The sequence below is a fragment of the Dendroctonus ponderosae genome, unplaced genomic scaffold (assembly GCF_020466585.1).
Source record: "Dendroctonus ponderosae isolate FM_Combo_2020 unplaced genomic scaffold, Dpon_F_20191213v2 Dpon_F_20191213_1, whole genome shotgun sequence".
Lineage (NCBI taxonomy): Eukaryota > Metazoa > Arthropoda > Insecta > Coleoptera > Curculionidae > Dendroctonus > Dendroctonus ponderosae.
Genome location: NW_026017110.1, coordinates 44,540,140 through 44,562,380, shown reverse-complemented (window position 1 = coordinate 44,562,380; position 22,241 = coordinate 44,540,140). Strand labels below are relative to the sequence as shown.

The following is a 22,241-nucleotide window of genomic DNA, read 5'->3' as shown; positions in this document are numbered from 1 at the left end:
AAAACAGCGACAACGCTACACATGTAAGTAAAAATAATTAAGTATCTGAACGAAGAATTCTAGTCTCTTCCCAAGTTTGATTGTCCTGACTAATCACCTGTTAGGCCTAATTAATTTTAGAATGTTTTAAAGTATTGCAATTGTGATGTATTTTAATATGTGATATGATGAGGCTGTTGACGAACTGTAGTTGTTTTTTAAATTTATGAAATTTTTTTTTAACTATGTTATTTTAGAAAAACTGATAATGGTGGAAAAATACACCGAAACGTATTTTGATTAATAAATAGAGACAATAAATGACTGAAACCCAGGAATAAATTTGATACTTTTTTAATACAAAAAATTGTCATAATTTGAAGCAAAGATCGTCATTTTTATTTTCAAGCGTTTAAGTATTCCAATAGGCTAGCAATCATACATGGGACTTTTTCGAAAATAATGCTTAATAACAAAGTTTAAATTCGATCTCCAACAGCTAATTAATATATTCTAGAAATAAAAAAAAAATCTATGTTTTTCTCGTACCCTCACGGTGAGGCCCTATTATCCCTTATTAGTTCATATGCTACTGTTTTTTCTTGACTTAATGTATACTAGGGCAACAATTGAATAATTCTGTGTTACTTATTTTAGATTTAAATACATTCGTTCTACATCTGCCGCCCATGCAATAGGAACGAATCCACCGAACTAATAACTGGCATACATTTTTTATATACAGTGATTCAAACTTGGCGTCATTCCTTTTAAGGGGTAATAGAACTTGGAAGGAACGAGAAAAATATTGATTTTTTTTTTTGGATAATTTCTAGAAGATATTAACAGTTGAAAATCGAATTTAAACTTTGTTATTAAGCATTATTTTGAAAGTGTTCCATGTTTAATTTGTAGCATATTAGAATACTTAGGCATTCAAAAAAAAAAAAAGATATTTGCTTCAAATTTTTGATAATAAGAAAGTTCTCTTCTACAATTTTTTGATCGTAAGTCAAAGCGGCAATGGTGTTTTTTGTCATCAACAGATAGTTACAGGTGGATAGCCCTAGTCAATAATAACAATAATTTGTCAAACTGTGACTTACTTTGAATTTCCTTTCACGAGTTTTGCGGATATGCAGTTAGTTCAGGGAAAATGTTACAGTAACACAGCAGAACCTGAAAGAACTCACGCCAACAAAGGGCGAGAAGATTGGTTCCAGGAAGATAGTGGACGACAATTGATGTTCAGGTTCCCGATACAGAGGAACAAGTATTGGACATAATTGCCGAAGAGCCTTTCAGAGGCACTCAGAACATTGCACAACAACTGACACTTTCCCAGGCACCAAAAAAATACCAGCCACATTTCTACCATGTTTATATGATCACATTACACCGATGGATTACTGAACAGAGGTATACATACAAGCTGCTCGAGAAGAGTGCATATTAAGGTGATTACACAGTCACTTGTTTGGAGTTACAGACTCAAATGTATATCTTTGTTATATGTAAACAAATTAATAATTCGCGGTTATGAGTTTCGAAATAGGTTCCGTCATTCAACGATTCCTGTTGAATTTACCATTTATCCTAGTCTATCTTATTGTCACTTTCTCTATTTATCCATGGTTACCGGAGTTTTAAATAATTACGAAACAACAGGTATTTACGTAATGTTAATTAGGCAGATTACCTTGAAAAACATTTAGGCCGTTTTACTGATATAGTTTTTTGCAAATTTATCACTTTTTAATAACAATTTTTTTAAACATGATTTCTGTACTCCTAAAACACCACCAGATAACACCTCCAAAGGAATGACGCCAATTTTGAATCACCCTGTATTGTCTCGAATACCTGCAATAAATTTGAAATTTTACGCTAAACCTATGCACTGCAATGTTTACTCAATAGGTCAATAGGCCTTGCTTAGACTTTACTATATTTGCGTCCTCTCACAATACAAATACATGAGATTTAGGCTTCAAATTCGTCCATATGTTCACAGCTTATAATCATGCAAAATTATGATACAAAACGCGAGGATTCCAAATCAAATTAGATACTTCGAATTTGCTTCTTGGATTGCTAAAATTCTGGTCTAATTGTATTAATCAAGAAAACTTCATCTACTCGCACCAATAAATATAAAATCAACTTAAAAGTGAGTTTTCCCCACACTCAAAATCGAATTCATTACTAATGAAACATATGTATTGAAAGCACATAGTACCAATTTTCCGCTAAACCATTGTAGGCATCGAATCAAATCCGACCTGATTAGTAATGGAAAAATCGCACCCACGTGTACTATTATGTTCCATGGCTCTGTCCAATACATGTCAGATGCAGAAGTTTGCGTTTCCATCGGTCACCAAAATTAATTAAGCGATATCTCCAAATTGTTTTGGCATTTCTATTCAAGTTTTGTAAATAACTTTCCATTAATTCGTTTATGCAAAATATTATTTCCTTGGCTTCGTTATTCGAACCGTTCAGAGAGAGGGAATTATTTTGATGGTTTAATGAAACCGAATGATTGATGTTGCTTGACATCGAAATTAACTGTTTCATTTTCCAAGGGTGCGTGAATTTGGAAATTGCAAAAATTATTTTCACTGTTTGATTAATGTTTCGGGAAAAATTTGAACTTTTCTATCTATTAGGTTGTTATTTTGGAAAAAGGCGTTTCATTCATAAGCAGTTTTTCAGCGCTTTAAATAAACACAAACCATCCATTGTATCCTAATCCCGTAAATGCGTGCCAAGCTGTGTGTATTTAGAACACAATGGGTGCAGGGAAGAATGAATCCCAACCTTCCGATTTAACAAAAGCACCAAGGTTACTATGAGTAAAATTGTGACTGCTTCCATTCTAAATACTGCCAAGAAATATCTAGGTATAGTGTTGGCTTTATTCAGAAGCAAAATAAGCATAAGGTGTCTTTGTTTCGGCCATTCTGAAAAACAGTTTTTCTAACGACTAGTGAATAATAACACAATGGAGTTGAATTTCCAAAGCAAGCTTTTCTCATTGATTTAAAAATTAATTTACAAATAATTCAATAATTAACTAAAGCAAGATGATTTGTTTTACATAAACAGCAAACGTTTACACAAAAATTTGGTATTTCATTTTTAAACAAATTGATTGTGAAATCCACAACTATAACGTCTACTAGCACATTCTCTAAACAAAGTCAGGTTGGAACAGGTATTTTAATAGTATTCATCAATGAGTCTGGTCCCATCGTCTCACCCAGGTAGAATATACCACTAATCGCATTTTCGTTTCTTCGAGTTATCGGCAGCTTTGTCACGTAAGGCAAGGCAGGACGCACTAAATATGCCGTTGCGGTATTTGTCAAATAAAGAAAAACGGTTTTGAATGAATGGGCGAGTTTTGAGAAGAGATTAAGTCTATTTTGAGTCATTTTCCAAGGATCATGAATAGTTGTTGTTGCAAAAATGCGATGGAATTCCACCACATCACTACGAGTCATCCAATGTCGATATCTATTTAAAAATCGACTGTATATGAAAATTTTAAACCCCAAATATCGCCCAGAAACTGCAGGTTCTAACAGAATGTTTACAATACGGGAGTCACTTATTTTTAAAACTATCAATTCAGAGAATGCTAATGCAAATGTTGGTTTTTAACTCATACATTTGTAAAAAAAAATATAGCAAACTTTTAGAACACGTAGAGCTTTACAAGACAGAAGATTGATTTGATTCAGTTGATGAATGAATGACCCAACAAAAAACAGTTAGAGTCGTGATGCTTCGGAAGCTTAAACCGTTATTGAAAGAAACATGAAATGTAAATTCAAAGTTTTCAATATTTGTATAAATATTTAATATGTTTGCCTTAAGTTTTAAAAGTTTACTCTCATAACTCTTTTGGACATGGACATGGACTTTTTCTGGCAAACAAACGCGTTATTTCCAGTATACATATCGCACGAATCGTACCGGTGACAATTGGTTTTCCAGCTAATTCAATTCTTTTGAGTTTTAATGAAGCTTTGCTTTCAAGCTCTTGGCCATTATTCATTTTGCAATCCAGGAAATGTATTAACAAATAAAAAGCACCGAATATAAAAATCAGGACATTTATGCGGTGGTTACTTATGAAGCAGTGCGCAACGCTCGTAAAGAGTGAGAGGGTGCGGAGCAGTGTTGAAAAGCAGCTTTGAAAGCTTCAGTCCTTAAGCGAGCTCTGCTGGTTCGATGCGTCAGCGTGAGCTTTCGGTCGGCAGCTTTTGAAACACGATCTGAGAACGGAAAGTAGTCAATGTTCTGCTATTTGGGCTAAAGTCATGCAGTTTCGAATCGTTTGCCTCGTTTGGTGTGTGTTGCCGGGTTTGGTTTTATCCGAATCGTGTCCGTCGTTGTGCGCGTGTAAGTGGAAAAACGGAAAAAGAACCGTCGAGTGTATGGAACGTGGACTAATCAAAATTCCGGAAAATGCGGACCCTGAAACGCAAGTGCTCGATCTATCGGTGAATAATTTTCAAATCCTTCCCAAAGAAATTTTCTTCCGATCCGGACTAGTTAACTTGCAGCGAGTGTACTTGCGAAGCTGCCGTTTAGGGCAAATCGACAATGAGGCCTTCAAAGGAGTGACAAATTTGATCGAGCTGGATTTGTCGAGCAACTTGCTCACTTCTATACCATCGGAGACTTTTCAAGACACGCCGTTCCTTCGCGAACTGTTAATATCCAACAATCCAATTCAAAAGATTGACGCTGGCGCCTTTCGCAACCTCCGAGGCCTGGTCAAATTGGATATATCAAATTGCGAAATAAAAATGGTAGCGCCTCGAGCATTCGAGGGCATCGAAGGGCTCGAGTCGCTGAAAATCAACAATAATCATTTATCGGAGCTGCGGCCGCACACAGTGGAGTTCTTAAGGAAACTTCACGGAGTGGAGTTACATAACAATCCTTGGTTCTGCGACTGTCGCTTGCGAGTGATCAAAGAGTGGCTGATTGAAAACAATATTCCCTACCCGATATCGCCCAAATGCAGTGGAGGTCCGGAAAGATTGATTAAGAAATCCTTCGCTGAGATCCATGTGGATGACTTGGCTTGCAAGCCGGAAATTCTACCGGTCAGCCGGTATATTGAGGCAACTGCTGGCGAAAATGCTACCATTTCTTGTCGCGCAAACGCAGTTCCACCAGCTCACATGAAATGGTATTGGAATGGAAAACTATTGATGAATAACTCGCTATTTGGAAATCATCAACGGATCAACATATTTGAGGTGGGCAAGCAGGAGAAAAAGAGCATTTTGGTGATCAACGACGTTCAGGAGGTGGACTTTATTGAGTTCTACTGTGTGGCGGAAAATCGCGCGGGCAGTTCCGAGACAAATTTCACCTTAAGGGTGGTTTCGCGACCCTTAGGCATCACCTCGCTTGGAAACGGACAAATCGCCGGATTGAGTGCCGCACTGGTGGTGTTGATTTTGTTGGTTCTAATCATAATATTGGTTCTGTTGGTGCGCATGAGGCGCAGTCCCTACGTAGAGACAAAAACTCCTAGACAGATTGAGGTGGTGACAGTTGTGAATGGATCGGCTCTTCCAAATGGCAAAGTGGCGCTATCTCCTTCAAACCCATCAATCCAAGCCTGTGCATTTCCAGAGCGAAAGCAACCCAGCGACCTCAACTTGTGTAACCCGATCCAAAAGCCTCCAAGAATCAATGATCAGCCTTATGCCTCTAGTAACTACAATGGAAACGGAAGCATCGTTGCTGGCTCCTACATTTCACCTTCGTCTAACTCTGGAAACAATCCAGACTTGATCAATGACATGAGGCAACAGGGGAGCACCGAAACGATCCCTAATGCTATTGGAGACGGCACTCTGGATCGCCCTAATAGTGGAGAGTACAGTCGGAATATCGACTCCCTCTATCCCTCAAGCTTGTGGGACAACGACTCTTATAACATCCAGAGAGTTGCTAGCAATAATTCCGCTTTCACTTATGACGATAAAACCCCAATAATCGAAGGAACCAGTGCTAACAATCCAGAAGAACTGTCCAGTTACCGGAATAGGGTAGTTGGTTATCCACAAGACTACGGTCTTCCACTGCCAATGTCAGAAATGACTTCATCAGCAACTCAAGTGAGCCTTCCAGCCACCACCAAGACCCTGAGGGTATGGCAAAAGGGTGGAATTCCAGTATTACCTCCAGTAAATGCTCTTAAAAGGGCCTTGAGTAGTAGCAGAAATTCGCCCGATGAAGGCTATCAAGAGGGTTGCGGCACTGACGTCTAAATATAAAGACTTGATACCTTATACCAAAGACTAGGTTCCTAATATTATATTACGTTGCATGAATGGAGGTGCTAGGCGAAGAAGTGTTTCGTTGATATTCAGGGAAGCATTTTCAGGTACAGAGTAAGCAACTATTTGTGCTGTGGTCTCATAAACTGTATAAAAAATGTAATAATTGTATAGATTTTCTCTTTGTGATATACGATGTTTAGTGATTTTCTTAATTTATTGTGTACAAGTATTCGAAAGGTAAAAGTTTATTCACTGTTGAAGTATACATTGATAAAAGACTGATATCTAGGTAATGTGAAATCTTCATATTTTATATATTGGAGGTAAATGATAATATATAAAGTGCATACTAGTTTAGTTTGAGTTGTCTTTCCAAGTCCATTTGCATTAATTGATTATAAAGCTTTACACTCCTTTAGTACTAAATTTTCTCGGTTTTTTTCAACCAATTTAATCTGTAATGAGCTTACAATTTTGCAAATTAAATATCATTTTTCTTTGTAGAAAAATTGATCAGCTTTATTCAGGGCATTTGGCGATTTTAGTTATCATTAAATGCAGGTTAACATCTAAAAATTGTTAACACCTTTTGATAGTTCCGAATTTTTATAATAGCAAGCCTTTTTTCGATGTCCTACGAACATTCCATGCGAATACGGATCAGTGTGCGATCACTAAATGTTCTTTTACTTGTGATGTTTCCGAACGATTTTTTTTTCTACCTAACAAAAGTAGGACCTGAGTTTTAACGCCTTTAATTACTGATTGATATAAAATTAAAGACTGTTTCTTTCATAATGGATTAAATTATAGGATGCATCAAGTAGGAACATGTGCTTGTACAGCTTATTAAGTTTTTAATGGTATTTAAAGTTTTTAATAATTTAAGCTGAATTTTTAGCAAGTTTTGAAAAACATTTTTTTTTTCATGGATTCACTAGTGTTTATTTCCAGTAAATAAAAACACATCATACATTTAATTGTTCATTCAGTCTGGTGCAAATATGAATTGTGTTTCCTTGAACGGAATCTCCGCCAAGGAGAGCAAAAGCAAGTTCAAGCATGACAATGACAAGGAAAAATACTACAATTGAAAAACACGTTCTAAACAACAGGAAAAAAGGAAACTGAACAATAATTGATTTTAGGCTAGAAAATTTTACAGTTGAAAAGCAATCAGTAGCTTGATCATTTGTTAAAATATTACATTTTTTTAAACTTTGAAACGTGGAAAATAGTTGCGACATTTTACAGTTTATAGAAAGAACTGAGTTTTTACCACGCTTTCCGAAAAATCTTGTTTCTTCATAGTTTAACTAGTGTTTATTTCCCGAAAATAAAAATTGGGGCATTTACAAATTAAATTGTGCATTTAAGCTGATGCAAATATGAGTTTTGTTGCTTGGAAAGAAACACAAGTTAATCTTTGGAAAAAGCAATAAGTACAATTTGTATATTTTTCGTTACTAAGGCTTTAGAGAATAAAATAATTTTTCGAATCCTGTAAATATTCAGTAAAGTCATAGAACTCAACTTTTCACCAACATTTCCCTCAATTGACTTTAGAAACCTTTTATGTGCTTTCCTTCGGTCATAGTCAAATATATGAAAAATTGTTGCTTTTATGTTGTCCCCGCTTGACTTTAAAATACTTTTATTGTCCCGACAGAATCTCGAATACAGTCCCTGTTAATTTTTACTTTAAGCCTCGTAGATCCAGAGCATATATTGATTCAGGAGTTTATTGGCATTTCAAATAAAATTTTTATTAAGAAACGTCTGAAATTACTTTACCCTCGAAAACAAATGTTATTTTTAGATGCTTAATTGGAATGAACTTGAGCCTGCCATTAACGGTTTTATCAAATATTCATAATATGGACTTATTTTCCAGTATCCTAAATATGGATTGCTCCGTCCTCTTTTCCAGAAGAAAGCCACACTTTTATAACATTATTGATAGCTTATCGTGTGGTTCCGGCCTAATACAAACAATGAGTATTTGTGCGGAACATTATTCTAAGTTTAATTTGTAGAGTAAACCATACGAAACTGGACATGTCATTTATCAACATTCAGTTAAATATCTTATTACGAATTAGTGCACGTGCGATGATCACTTTATAATAGTCTATCATTTATTTTTAAGTAATGCCGACAATTTCTTGAATAGTAGTAATGGAAATGAAAGTTTGTTTTTTTGAAAATTGTATTTAAATCGACCTCTATAACATTCTGTTGAAGGGTTTACTGTAATTTGGTATCGGCCATTAATTGAAAATACATATTGGAGTTTTGGAGCCTAACGAATAATTGACGAACGATCAATCGCCTCATTTTATTCCTGCTAATATTTTTATTTTACCATTGCTCAATTCATCAGAGAAATTTATGAATTTCGTAGAAGTTTGAAATATTCCCACTGAGGGCTTTCGAATGTTTGATGGACTTTGGTGGTTATAACACAATATCCGAGCCAATATTTTGTAGTTGTTTACAATTTTAAATTTGAAATCCATAAAATTTTACTTTTGAATTTAAAACTCATCGATTTTTTGTAATTAACAGTTCAAGATCTCGCAAAAGTTGCTAGTTTGGGTATTTCACTTGCAATTGAATACTGATCTAATTTCGAAAATTATCATATTTCCGAAAAAAGGCTTTCTGTCTGCTTCATATGAGGAAGGAACTAACTTAAAGGAAGTTGGAGACGACAGAGAAAATTTCCAATTTTATCCGGCGCTCAACTTACCTAAAGATTACATTAGATTATCGATATATTTTCCGTGCTTTTACGGCCACTAGCTCAATAACTATTCCGGCTTAAAGGAAATTGTAAATTTTGGCGCAGGCGATTGTTTTTTTAAGTTAACTTTAAAATGCGAGTTTCAAAGGAAACTGTTGATCCCATTTTAAGTTTGGAAACCTATTTGTACTGCTTTGAATACATTGCCTAATATTTATCTTTTTCAGACTCGAATTTCCAAAGTATGACAACAAATATATAATGTTTCAAATAGACATGAATTCACCGGTGATTTTTTCGTATAGTTAGACAACTCTTGTAATAATTATTTCACCTTCAGTTTACTTTATGTGCAAGTTAATAAAGTAATTGTTAATAAGCCAATAATAATAATAATAATAAATGTAAAAACAGGCATTGTATAATGTATAGTTGACGCAGTTCTAGACCCAATTGTATAAAAGTCGATAATCGATTCTGTTGACTTTCAATAACGATAACATAATAATACCTAGGATAAAACTAATAAAAAATTTTGTATTTTATTTTTGTATTGTTCAAAACGGACTATGTAGATGAAAATTAACTTTGGCAAATTTTCTTTGTAATATGCATTTGTTGTTCCTGATTAAATTATGCATTGCCATTTGCACGAACAACAAATTCTAGTTTACAAAGCAATGCGCTCTGTAAATTACATAATTCAGTATTGCCTAAATATAATTTTCAAAGTAATAAAAATTCAGTATTTGTAATGTTATCAGTACGTATGTAACATTGGAAAAGATAATAATATCTTTTATTAAATGTCTTACAAAATATATCTTCGTTTTTTTCATGGAGATTGGAAAACTTTGGAAGTAGTTAGATCATGTAGAATTTGGTGAGTCTTTTGAAGACACTACTGATGTATTAAAAGTGAAATCTTGTCTATTTTGAACAAATTATTTGGAATGGCTGCTTGCAGCGTTGTTTCATAAAATTAGACAAAGTAGATTAGCATTGTACATGAATGTTGGTTTAAGGGATTCGTTATGAAGTTGGATTTTATTAAGGCCATCGTCAGGTAAGCATGGTATGAAGTGGTAAACAGTGGAAAACTGGCCAGAACGTTGTAGCTTTGATAAGATAAGCAAAACTGGCTATTTTTAATGTATGTTCACCACGCAATGAGTATCAAGAATAAATTTGACTAAAAATACTGTAATTTTACACGTTAATAGGTTCTATATTTAGTAATGATAACAAAAGTTTAAATAAAAATAATTTAGCTCGCCCGTGTTCTATGTAGTCTCAAAGATAGGAATTTCCACGGTTGAATTCAATCCAAAACCCGTGAAGATCCTGTGAAAGCAAATGCAAGTAACTCGAGCAGCACAAAGCAAAACCATGACTGAAATAATTGTTTTTGAACAAGTTCAAGTAAAAACCGCAAAATGTTCCATAAAAAGTGATTGCTCGGTATTTCTCGTTCCAACAGACAAGTTGTGTAATGAAATTGTTGATTCCGGTTTAGTATTGAAAAAAATCAACCCATTCTTACTGGTTATTTCGTATTAGATTTGTTTGCCTTTTGCCTATCGGCAGTTAAAATGCCATTAACGCTTGTAACAGTTTTTTAGGTTCGGAATAGCGCTTTTTGAATTTATCAATGGTCACAGTTGTTCGTATCGGTTTCATTTATTAGCGATGTTGTTCGAATTCGAATTACAATAATCCGTTAGCGTTACTGTATCGCTGCAATGAACTAATCAAAACTTTCATTTAAATGGTAATTCCATTTATTAACAAGAGACTATTTATTTTAAATCTATTAGACCATCGTAGCATGACAGTTGCATTATACAGTTCCACAACATCTGATTGGGATCTGTTCCAGATATACATCCAGGCTTGAATTAACAGGGTCTATTACAGTTTGGTGATTTTGTGGTAGGGAGCCTCATTTGGATACTAATGATTTCAAAGCAATTTTGTCCGAAACATATCAAGAATTTAATAGCCGAAGTGATTATAGGCTAATCACCTTTAATTAATGGATGCTTTAAATGTAGCCACGGACAAGTTTTTTGACTTCAAACGTAGCAATAATGTTGAACTGCGCATTTTCGGTTACTGTCTCATCTCTTCCTTCCGGGTTCAAATTTACAATATGATTACTCTAGCACTGGCAGATATTCCAGATGCAAATTCTAATGTGTAGAAAAAGTCCCCAGTCGTTTTCTTGCTATCAAAATAACATCAACATAAATTAGATGAAGCAAACGAATTTAAAGATCTAAATTAAAACCTATGCGTAAAAACTATAGAGGGCAATAATAGCTGTGGTTCATTAGCGCTTTGAGCTACATGTGAATATTCATAGAGTGAAATTGTTTGGTATATAATGGGCAATCAGATGCTATTGATTTATACACAATTTAGCCGCACCGAACAATGGTAGCGGTGTTTACCTAATATGTAAATTCCTAGTGCAGTTGCGGTTCAAACACGCAAAACAGTCTGTGTTGATCTCTGCTCTAACTTTGCCAGTTTCCAGTTCGGATTTTCTCGCGAATTTGCCCCTGCAGCTGGCAGAGCATCCAAAGTTTACCAGGTACTTTCCAAATTAGTATAAATCCCACATACTGTGCACATTTTCCTTCATTTCAGAAGGAAGATTGCATTGCTCAAACGATTTGTGGTCTAAAAACCAATAGCCATGTTAAACGCTGATACTGCTAATCAAACATAAAAACGGAAATAACAATAACCCAGCATCCATTGTGCGAGTCCTATAATGAACAGCATTATTCCCAATCCAACAAATTAGAGAAAACCTTTGATGCTTTGGACATGCAATGGCTAATAGTCGAGCACTGGCTGATAATGGGATAAAAGAAATCACGGTGTAATTAAATTTCAAAATCACCTATTGCTTTTAAATGAAGGAAATTCTCAAAAAGAATTTGCAAATTGTATATAAATGGGAGATGGAAATTGGTAAATCTCAAATTAAGGAAATGGAAGTGGCATTGAACATTTTCGTCAAAGTGCCACCATGTTAAAGTAGTTTAAACTCTGTTTAAAGTAAATTAACTTCGACTCATTTTCAAATTATTTGAAAAGAAACCCCGTATGTTCACGTGTTTGCTGATTTTTTCAGGAATTCTTCTACGTTAGTTAATTGCATTCGCCACGAAAAGACAATTAACTCCCGATGTATAATGGAGTTGAGGAGGAAACCAATTATTCCCACGTTGCCTGCAAAGTGACCTAAAACGACTATTTTATCAAAGAGAATTATTTGAAACTTATTCTGTTCTCTGACAAAAGCAGGTTCGCTCATCTGCTCAAATATATTAACAGAACTAAAGTGGTCTATTTATTGAATTGTAAAGCATGTTGGAATTCAGGAGTCTTTTATCCGACGGATCATTCAATAAATGTTCCGCTGCTTAAGCCCTAGTTGTGTTTTTTTAATATAACATTTGCTTTGTTATTTGAATAATTATTAATGTTGATAGGGAAAAATTGTCTTATCTTTGCTTACGTATGCAGGCCTGAATGCCACACTGTTACCTATTGCAATGGGCATTAAATAGAAGATCTGCAAGGAGTATTTCTTTACCAACATATTAATCTCTCGGAACAGAGTTTTCCACTGGCCATTGACAGCATAGCTATGAAACTTATGGGCCAAATAGACAAAAAACTTGTTTTTCGTGGTATAAATATCATGATGATTTAAACGACTCATGGCAGAGCTTGGATAGTTACTGAGGCCCAATATGCCTTTGAATGAATGAATGCCAGCCGCTTCCATATTATTAATACCATTTTTAATAGCCTGTTATGTCGATGGTTAAGTTTCATACAGCAACAAGTTAAAAATAATTGTTTTGAGAAATTAAATGTTAACGATTACAGGTTTTTGGAAATTGTAACAAACAACAGAATAAAGTCTGATCCATTTATTTGTTCTGCGATTGTTGTTAGCAGACCGTCTAATAACAATAATAAGTCACGAAAAGTACTTGTTTTAATAATTTTAAATACGTTAGTGATGATTTTGTGACTTGTTGCGTATGAAGCTTGTCCACTTTGTTTCCTATGTTGAGGTGCCCGTCTTTTAATCTGTAGGGTTCAGATTTATTGATTTTTCATATTTTTGTTGTTATAGAAAACTTTCAGCTTGTGATTATACTCGGTAAATAGACCAGTCTGTTCACATTCATCCTGCAAACTATCTAACCTAAACTACACACTTCTAATCGGAATCACTATTATCTGCTGTACCTGTCGTCAGTGAACATGATAATTCTCTATAAAAAGTCGAGTATTGACTGGGAATCGCATTACTGTTACACAAATCCACCAAATCCATTTTTTACTTGCGAAATTTTAATGGGTGCGTTATACCCCTTTGTAGGTTTAATGTTGCTATCATGACTTCGTCTAGTTTTGTGGCGGACATTAATTTCGCCAAATTCATTTTTTGAATATGACATTCGGTTGAGATAAATTCTGATCTTGTGCCTTTACATTTCCCAGAGTAGCTTCAATTGTATTTACCATGATGGTATTTAGCTCCTCAGCAAACTCATTTGCAATATTATCTCCAACTTGCACGATGTTCTGGGTATCAACATTTAAGAACTTTAGTTGTCCCTGCAGATTATCTGCCAAAGAAGCCTCAACAACTCGATCATAGTTGAAAATAATGTGCTCTTCTCATTCGAAGTGTGAAACATTATCCACATTAATCATATTATTGGTTTGGTTGGTGGCATCTGATAATTCTAGCAAGTCGTTATTGTTATTGATGAAATACTTTTTAACCATAATGTTTTCTTTTATACTGTTTTCTGTATCTAAGTCCTCTGTATATTCTGGCTCTACATTTATTTTTATTATATATAGTACAGGTTCCATCTTTTGCATATTCATTTATGACTGCATTGATTTGGGCTGATTTTTCCTTCAAATGGAGTTTCGTTTTTTTATTATCTATTCGAAAAAACATTAATTTAAGCTAGGGGCTCCGTTGCCTATTTTGTAGAAAACCGCCACTTTTCTTGCCAAATGCAACAAATATTGGGCTCTTATTTCGCCACAACGTTGTATGCAAATAAATTTATCAATTTTGCAACTAAATAACTATTTATAATAAGCGAAAAGCACAAACACCAAACACACGATTCTCTCAAAAAATAATGACAAACAATTAATCTCAAGTTCAAGTTGTTCAGTACCATAAGGCAATAACTCGAAATATTGCTCTATGGAAGTGACATAATTATCCAATACATTTAAATCAAAGAGCAACATGTCTAATTGTTGCTTTGTTAAGCTAGAATAATTATAAATTCGGCTTAACACAAAAAGCAAATATCTCATTAAAAGTTGACAAGTCCTAACATTTTAAGTTGCTGATGTATGCAAAAGATTAACTACTTAATTTTGGACATTGCCGTATTAAACTAAAAATGGCCAAATTTGGACATGTTGATGTATGGAACTGGACCATCGATAGGTCTGTGATTCTTAGCTTGCGGTAGGGCAAATCTAGTGGAAAAGACGGTCTAAGGAAGCTTTTATCTTGATGAGTAGGTAGCTGCGAAAGAATTGGTTTGAAGACACAGATAAATAATCTTTTTGGAAATTCTCAAAATTTCGACTTTTTTTAATTTATAATAATGATTCTGTTTACGTCAATCGCCAAATCCCCGACAAACGAAATATGGTTCCCAGACCTATACATAATAAGCTGTTAAGAAGTAGCAGCCATAACAAAAGCAGCCGATTGATTATGAATAAATTTTAATTTCATTTTGATAATCTTAACATTGTTCTTATGATTACTACATATACACTATTAATATGTCCAGTAGAAAATGCCTAGATTGAAATACCCTTACAAACAAAGACGCGCATCCAAAGCGATTTTCTTCTCTTCATACAGTATGCCCTAAAATAAGTTATGTTCCAGACTAGCATATCATATAGGGGATTAAACACGCAAGCTGGCTAGTTTCCAGCGATTGCAATCAGCAAATTTTCAAGTGCGTGCTAGCCAGAACATTTTCCGTATTTCACGTTTCTGTATTTTTATCCATGTGGAAATCGTTTGGGTAGCCCATACTCGAAAACCAGGAGGCTGTTTTGTATGAAGTTTTGTCTTGTTTGAATAACATTTCTGCTTGATCTGTTAGACATCCATTCTCTTAATAAAGTAATGGTAAAAAGCGTAAAGGGTAGTAATTATTTTAGTAACAACATGCAATCAGCCATGATGAATTGGCTTTTAATTCATATCGCAACGACTTTTTGTACGGTTCTAGTAACAACGCCTTCAGTTCTTGGGGTAAAAAGTTTTAGAAAAGCATTGGAAGGCATTAAAAGAGAGGACTTCCAAAGGGCTTGGAAACGCAGTTAATTGTCCTTTTAATTAATTACGCCTTGAGACGCAACAAGTAAATACTCCTGGCAACTGCACTAAAAATCTCTAACTAAATAATAATATTCATTAATCAAGCGTACATATCAATAAATTAATTTCTTCCAAACCCGAACCAGATGGTATTCGGTTTGTAGTCGTTTGCGCCAGCAGAATAATCAATGAAAAATATTATTTAAAAATAATTTTTGAAACGCAGTATTATAAGGGGTTTGCGGTCGAGAATTAATGCAAACAAATGGATGTTCTGCACTTTACCACAGGATATATTGGCTAGTGGATGGGAAGATAAATTGAGGTGTTTGCGTAAATTATGTTATTGATTTACACCGAAAAAATTATATACTAAATCAAAGAATTTGCTGGAAGTTGGGGCATTATATAGTGTCCGTTTAGTGAACAGGTGCGACTTACTGATAAGTATTGAGAAGTGCGGAAAAGAAACAGATTCTGTCTAATGATCTTTTTCGTTCTGTTTGTTTGTGAGTTGCCTGTTTAGTTTTGCATTCACTTACCTTATATTGAAAATTAAGAAACATGTTAGTTTAGTCTGCACAAATGTTTTGTGCTACTTATTATTGCGAGCCCATATATATTTTGTAACATATATGGGCTCGCTCTCTCTTTATAAATAAAAATTATGCTTTCGACTTGTCATATATTAAAAAAAAACGTTTGAAGACAAAATAAAACTTTTTACATTAAACTAACATGATACACTGATTTTTTTAGGATCGTGCCGTTCCTTTAAGGGCAAGCGAGATATATTTAATCATCATGCCATCATATCCAATCCATAATTTATTGGGTTTTTCGTTTTAAAAATGTTCTTCAAATTCAAGTTGTTTCAAAGTTAAAAATGTGAAAAATGTCATCTTGTTGTTATTTTTAGCTGACTCAGACATTCTTTGTCAATGCGACATCTACTTCAATTTAACAGTTTAGATGTTATGAACACTTGAAGATTTAAATATCCTTGTAGTTAAATCAATTTAAAGAAGCTTAGACTTCAGTTAAAAGACACATTAAAAGCCGCAAATAATCAGCCAACATTTGTTGAATATTTACAGCAGAACATCAGCACAATGGACAGCAGCAAATAATAATGATAATAATAATCATAATAGTATAATAATACAGCCTTCATTCCTAAATACACTAAGTTTACTAATACATTTAATTTATAATGGTAAAATGTTCATTATTGGAGCCAAGTAATTAATAAACTTATAATTTAAGCCTGTATAACTATTTGGAATCTTTAACTTTTTATCTTCTCTATCCCTGGTCTCATGGATATAATTTACTTCCATGCTAATTTCTTGATTCTTAGATACAAAGAAACATATCTCTAAAATGTAGAATCAAATATTTCATAAGAATACAATAGTCTCGTCGAATAGAGCTTGTTCTTCTTAAGGATTACTTTGATAATATAATTATAAACAATATTCAAGAGTTTAAGAGATTTGTTTTACAGGCCACCCCATACCACAATGCGGATCAAAGTATGGATTCTTGATTGGTTTTATGCACAGAAATCACTAGTTCTCCGTTTAGTATGTCCCTTAGTGTGTACATAACATTGAAATCTCAGATACATAACATTGAAATCTCACTTTAAATGTTTGTCACAACAATTCCCAAGTATATTGCAGACGATACTTCTTTAATGTTTCCACTCAAATTGACAGCGCGAATATGGTCAAAGATAGGTCGATTCGCTTCACTCAGAGTTTAAGCAATGTAGTTTGTTTTGGTTATATTAAGTGATAATTTGAAATAGTCTAGCCAAGCTTTTATTTTTGTAATCCCATTTACAGTATTAGTTCTAGTTTCGTCCCAAGTTTGACCATGAAAAATAGTTGTTTTATCGTCCACATAGGACACTATTGATTCACTTTCCAGTTTTAACTCTCTTCAGAAATTAATGTACGTAATAAAGAGCATGCGACCGAGCACAGTATCTTGGGGTGCTCCAATGTTTATATATTGTGGTTCACTCAATTTATTTCCAATTTTAACAAACTGTTTTCTATCCCTGAGTTAATCCCGAAAACATTCAACACGAAGCTCCTAGCTCCACTTCTGTATTTGTTTCGGTGAGGTTTGGGACTTTTTCCACTTCTGTATAGTACATCCAAGAGCATGTCGTGCAGTACCGTATCAAATGGCCTTGCAGAATCTAAAAATACTGATATACATTTTTGCGTATTCTCAAGATTGTTAGTTACTGTCTGTGTTAATTTATAGAGTACATCAACTGTTCCGGATTCTCTAATGAAACCATACTGATTATCACAAACAAGGCTGATTTATCTAGAAACTTCAAGAGTCTATCTATGAGACATTTTCCAAAGATTTTTGTAAAATAATTTATCAAACTCATTAGGCGGTAATTCCCAATATTTGTATTGCTACCCGACTTAAAGATTGAAGTGACGATTGATATTTTAAATTGTTCCGGTACCATACCTGTACTGAAGATTAAATTTATTATATGCATAAGAGGTGATCAAGTATATATTTATACAGGGTGATTCAAAATTGGCGTCATTCCTTTTAAAGGGTAATAGGGGCTCACTTGGAAAGTACGAGAAAAATATTGATTTTTTTTTCAATTATTTTTAGAATATATTAACATGTGAAAATCGAATTTCAACTTTGTTATTAAGCAATATCTTGAACGTGGCCCATTGTTAATTGTAAGCATATGGGACTACTTAAGCATTAAAAAAAATTACGATCTTTGCTTCAAATTACGAAAACTTTTGATATTAAAAAAGTTCCCTTTTTTTACTCTACACTCCACAATTTTTTGATGAAAAGTCAAAGCGGCAATGATGTTTTTTTTTGTAATTAACAGATAGTTACATGTGGATAACCCTTGTCAATAATAACAATAATTTGACGAACTGTGACTTATTTTGAATTTCCTTTTACGAATATGCGGATATGCGATTAGTTAAGGGCAAATGCTACAGTAACATCCCAGAAGCTGAAATAACTCACGCCAACAAAGGGCGAGTAGAGTGGTTTTAGGAAGATAGTGGACGACAATCGATGTTTGGGTTACAGACACAGATGAACAAGTATTGGACATAATTGCAGAAAAGCTTTTCAGGGGTACTCAGAACATTGCACAACAACTGACACTTTCCCAGGCACCAAATAAATACCTGCTACATTCCTACCTCGTTTGTAAGATCACATTACACCAATGGATTACTGAACAGAGGTATACATTAAGCAGGAGTTAATTACCCGAATACGAGAAGCTGCTCGAGAAGAGTGCATATTAAGGTGATTACACAGTCACTTGTTTGGAGTTACAAACTCAAATGTATGTCTTTGTTATATGTAAACAAATTAATAATTCGAGGTTATGAGTTTTGAAGTAGGTTCCGTCATTCCACGATTCCTGTTGAATTTACCGTTTATCCTTGGCTTTATCTTGGTTTATCTTATTGTCACTTTCTCTATTTATCCATGGTTACCGGGTTTTAAATAATTATGAAGCAGCAGGTATTTACGTAATGTTAATTAGGCAGATTACCTTGAAAACATTGTTGTCGTTTTTCTAATATAGTTTTTTGCAAATTTCTCAGTTTTTAATAACAATTAATTGATTTTACTATTTTTTCTGTACTATTAAAACACTGCCAGAGAACACCTCCAGAGGAATGACGCCAATTTTGGATCACTCTGTATGTAAACTAATAAGTATAAATGTAACATAACCATCATGTCGGTGCCTGGTGCGTTGTCATATTTTCTACTACTGATTTGCTTCACTATTGAATTGTGGATTTAACTGGACTAGAAAAAAACACGACAGATAAACGACAAACGACTAAGGGCAAACATTTATTTTAAATTTAGCACTTGGGGATTGAATAATTTTTAATATTTCGATTCCAATGATCACGAAATACTCAGTACAATAACTGGCCATATCCATATGTTCAAAGGCATCTGAGTCTCTATTTGACCTTTGAAATAACCATGTTTTGTTTATTGAATAGTTTTTTTTACAAATTGTTTCCATATAATTGATATGCTTGGAAATCCTTGTCACTTTTGTTAGATAAAAGTTTTTTAAATTTTGTCCCTTGTTTTAATGCTTATAATTAAATCTCTAGTTATCCAGGCCTTACATGTTTTTATTTTATTTTTTCAATAAAGGTTTTCATTAATATTGCTTTGTCACGGACTTGACCATGCCGTTTCGGTAAAATTCATTTATTGCCAGGGTTACATCAGTCTGATTTAAGACTACTCCAATCAACATTTTTAATTGAGTCCCGTAATTTGCGCTCATCTATCTTGTTGGTCGTTTTTGTCGTCTTGTTGTTTACTTTACCTTCATTTTCATTCACTTCTATATCTAGCTTAACCGGATAATGGTCAGTTACTTTAGAATGTATAATGTATGCATTAAAATTTTAGTTAGATTAGTTAGATACAGAAATGGTGTTGGTTCTTAGGATGTATCATAGGACTATGTTAATTTGCTCGCTGGAATTCCTGGTTGAACTGGAACCGAAATAACGGGCGAATAGGGCCACATTTCTATCGCCCAGTACTAATAAGTAAGGATCATCTTCATTAATAAAACTTAACTGGAACTGAAAATTGCTGCATAATAACCGTTTATGGTATCGTGTTTCTCTCGCGAGTAGCAAAAGGATTTGACAATAAAGCGATTTGCCAAAATTAAAACCGTTCTGCGTGAACCGCCACTAAGCTTGCTAAATCCTGTGGCTTATCTTGAAATTTTTTTCCTGGCTGGAAAATCACAACTTTCTGTCATAATCCGATTTAGTCGGATTCCTAAATGGTTACATTAGGTTAATTTCTAACCCTAATGTCGACACTGTGATATCTGCGGTTTCCACCGGAATATAGCAAGACGGTACGCTCCAAATAATAATTATTATAATTATTATATCTGCTGCGAGCAGTGCTTCTGAAGTTGATGAGGGTTTGTAAACTGAGTTCCTACGCAGGCTCCAAACCGGCGACGAATATTAATATTTAGGATATACCTATCTTTTGGATTCGAATTTTTCCTCTAATATTTTGTTTGGTCATTTGTATGCAGTTGCACTCTGATTATCTTAGAATTTTTGGTTAATTTTTTTTACTAAATAAGTGAGTCTACACTAAACAGAGCTACTTTTTAAACGTTTACACTTTCTAGGTGGGTGAAAAATCTAAAATATGTGCACGATTTCACTCAAAAATGTTTTGGTTATTTTGGATAAATTACGCGGCGAAAATTGGAAAACTGTGTTGGAAAATTCAACACACCACTTCACACATAGCGCCGTTTTGTGCATATTTTAATGGTTTTTGCTTCGGCGAGCAGGCCGTAAATTTGACGTCCAAAACTTTTGCGTAACAAGGGTGAAACACAGCTGTTTTGCTATATTTGGTGTGGCAGCACGTGCTCGGTGGCAAATTTAGTTTAGAGAGGACTGGGCAAAAGTCGAAGTTGGTTAGCAAAACTTTGTCACTGAAATGTACGTAAACGTGAAAATAATGACAATGCCCGAAAATTATGGGTCAAGTTAAGCGCATTTGCATTATTTCATGAATAGCAATCAGCGCTCTTTGAATTCTGATGGGAAATCGCCGATAGTTTCCAAGTGAATTAATGTTGCGCAACATCAAAAATTTAGGTTGTGTCTAGCTGTTGGTTAGCACTTCGCATAGTTATAGGATCAAAAAAATTATTGCTGCAGTTGCAACGTGGAGATTTTGTTAACCTACTCGAAAATCATAACTGTTCAAACACAGACGTTTTTATAAAACCAAAATTTAATAAGTCACCTTACAGTAATATATTTGCTAATTTGAGCGACATTTAGAAATCAGCAGTTTGGCAAATCCGCAGAACGCCGCTAATCTTTCGCAAGGCTATTTCGGATAACGCAAGTATGTTTCTCTCCATTTACGTTTTCCTCATATTTTATACGTTTCTTGCGGACATTGTCGGACATTATTAACATTTGTTGGGAAATGAGTAAATAAGATCTATTTGTCTCTCCTGCCAACCACATAAGTGGGTTGACTAGGGGGTTGACTAGGGGGCGATGTGACAATTAGTTTTTTTATTTGTTTCTAGTAACTAAGGTAATTGAAAAAACAAGACGTGTATAGAAATAACGTTCTGAGCAATACACATTTTCATTTTGCCGACAATCGGGTTTTAATTCGTCGGTTGGGTGCATTCATATACTTAAGTCGGTGTTGGGAGTGCCATCTCAGATAGGGAAGCGCACGAAGAAAATAATACAAAAATACAGTCCACTTAAACATTCACCGACAACAGTTCATAATTGCGTTGTTTGACAGAAAATTTAGAATTATTTCTCCATAAAAAAAATCAAATTTAACTGCGAGATAGTTAAGATATTGCACCCATTGCAGAAAGGAGTTATGTTTAACGCAAAGGGCTGCTTTGAACTAAGATTGAAGCTTCAGGCGGCAAAGAATAGAAGAAAATGTGGTTACTGTTAGTTTTTTTTTCTACCGTTTGTTGAAAACACCCAGAAAGAAGTCCAGAGAAATTTCGTCGTGTATGAAATATATTAGAATAGATGATATTGATTGGCAAAGAACGCAAATAAACGTGTGCTTTAATGTTTTCCTGATTTGTTTAAAAATATATCTATTGCTTTAGTTTCAAAGACATATTTGATTCTCTGGTTTAAGACATATTTTATTTAGGTAATTCGCTTATTTAATCGACTGT

General features: G+C 34.2%; 1 protein-coding gene and 1 long non-coding RNA gene across 2 annotated transcripts; both read left to right on the top strand.

Moving 5' to 3' along the window:
- Positions 1-1,289: 1,289 nt before the first annotated feature.
- Positions 1,290-9,863, top strand: LOC125504807. The gene is made up of 2 exons (XR_007281706.1): positions 1,290-1,398; positions 9,270-9,863. It is a non-coding gene; the product is annotated as an uncharacterized LOC125504807 (long non-coding RNA).
- LOC109540426 (leucine-rich repeat, immunoglobulin-like domain and transmembrane domain-containing protein 2) lies at positions 4,179-9,863 on the top strand. The gene has a single exon (XM_048667303.1). The coding sequence runs from the start codon at positions 4,311-4,313 to the stop codon at positions 6,282-6,284; it is 1,974 nt and encodes a 657-aa protein (XP_048523260.1). The 5' UTR covers positions 4,179-4,310; the 3' UTR covers positions 6,285-9,863.
- Positions 9,864-22,241: the final 12,378 nt, after the last annotated feature.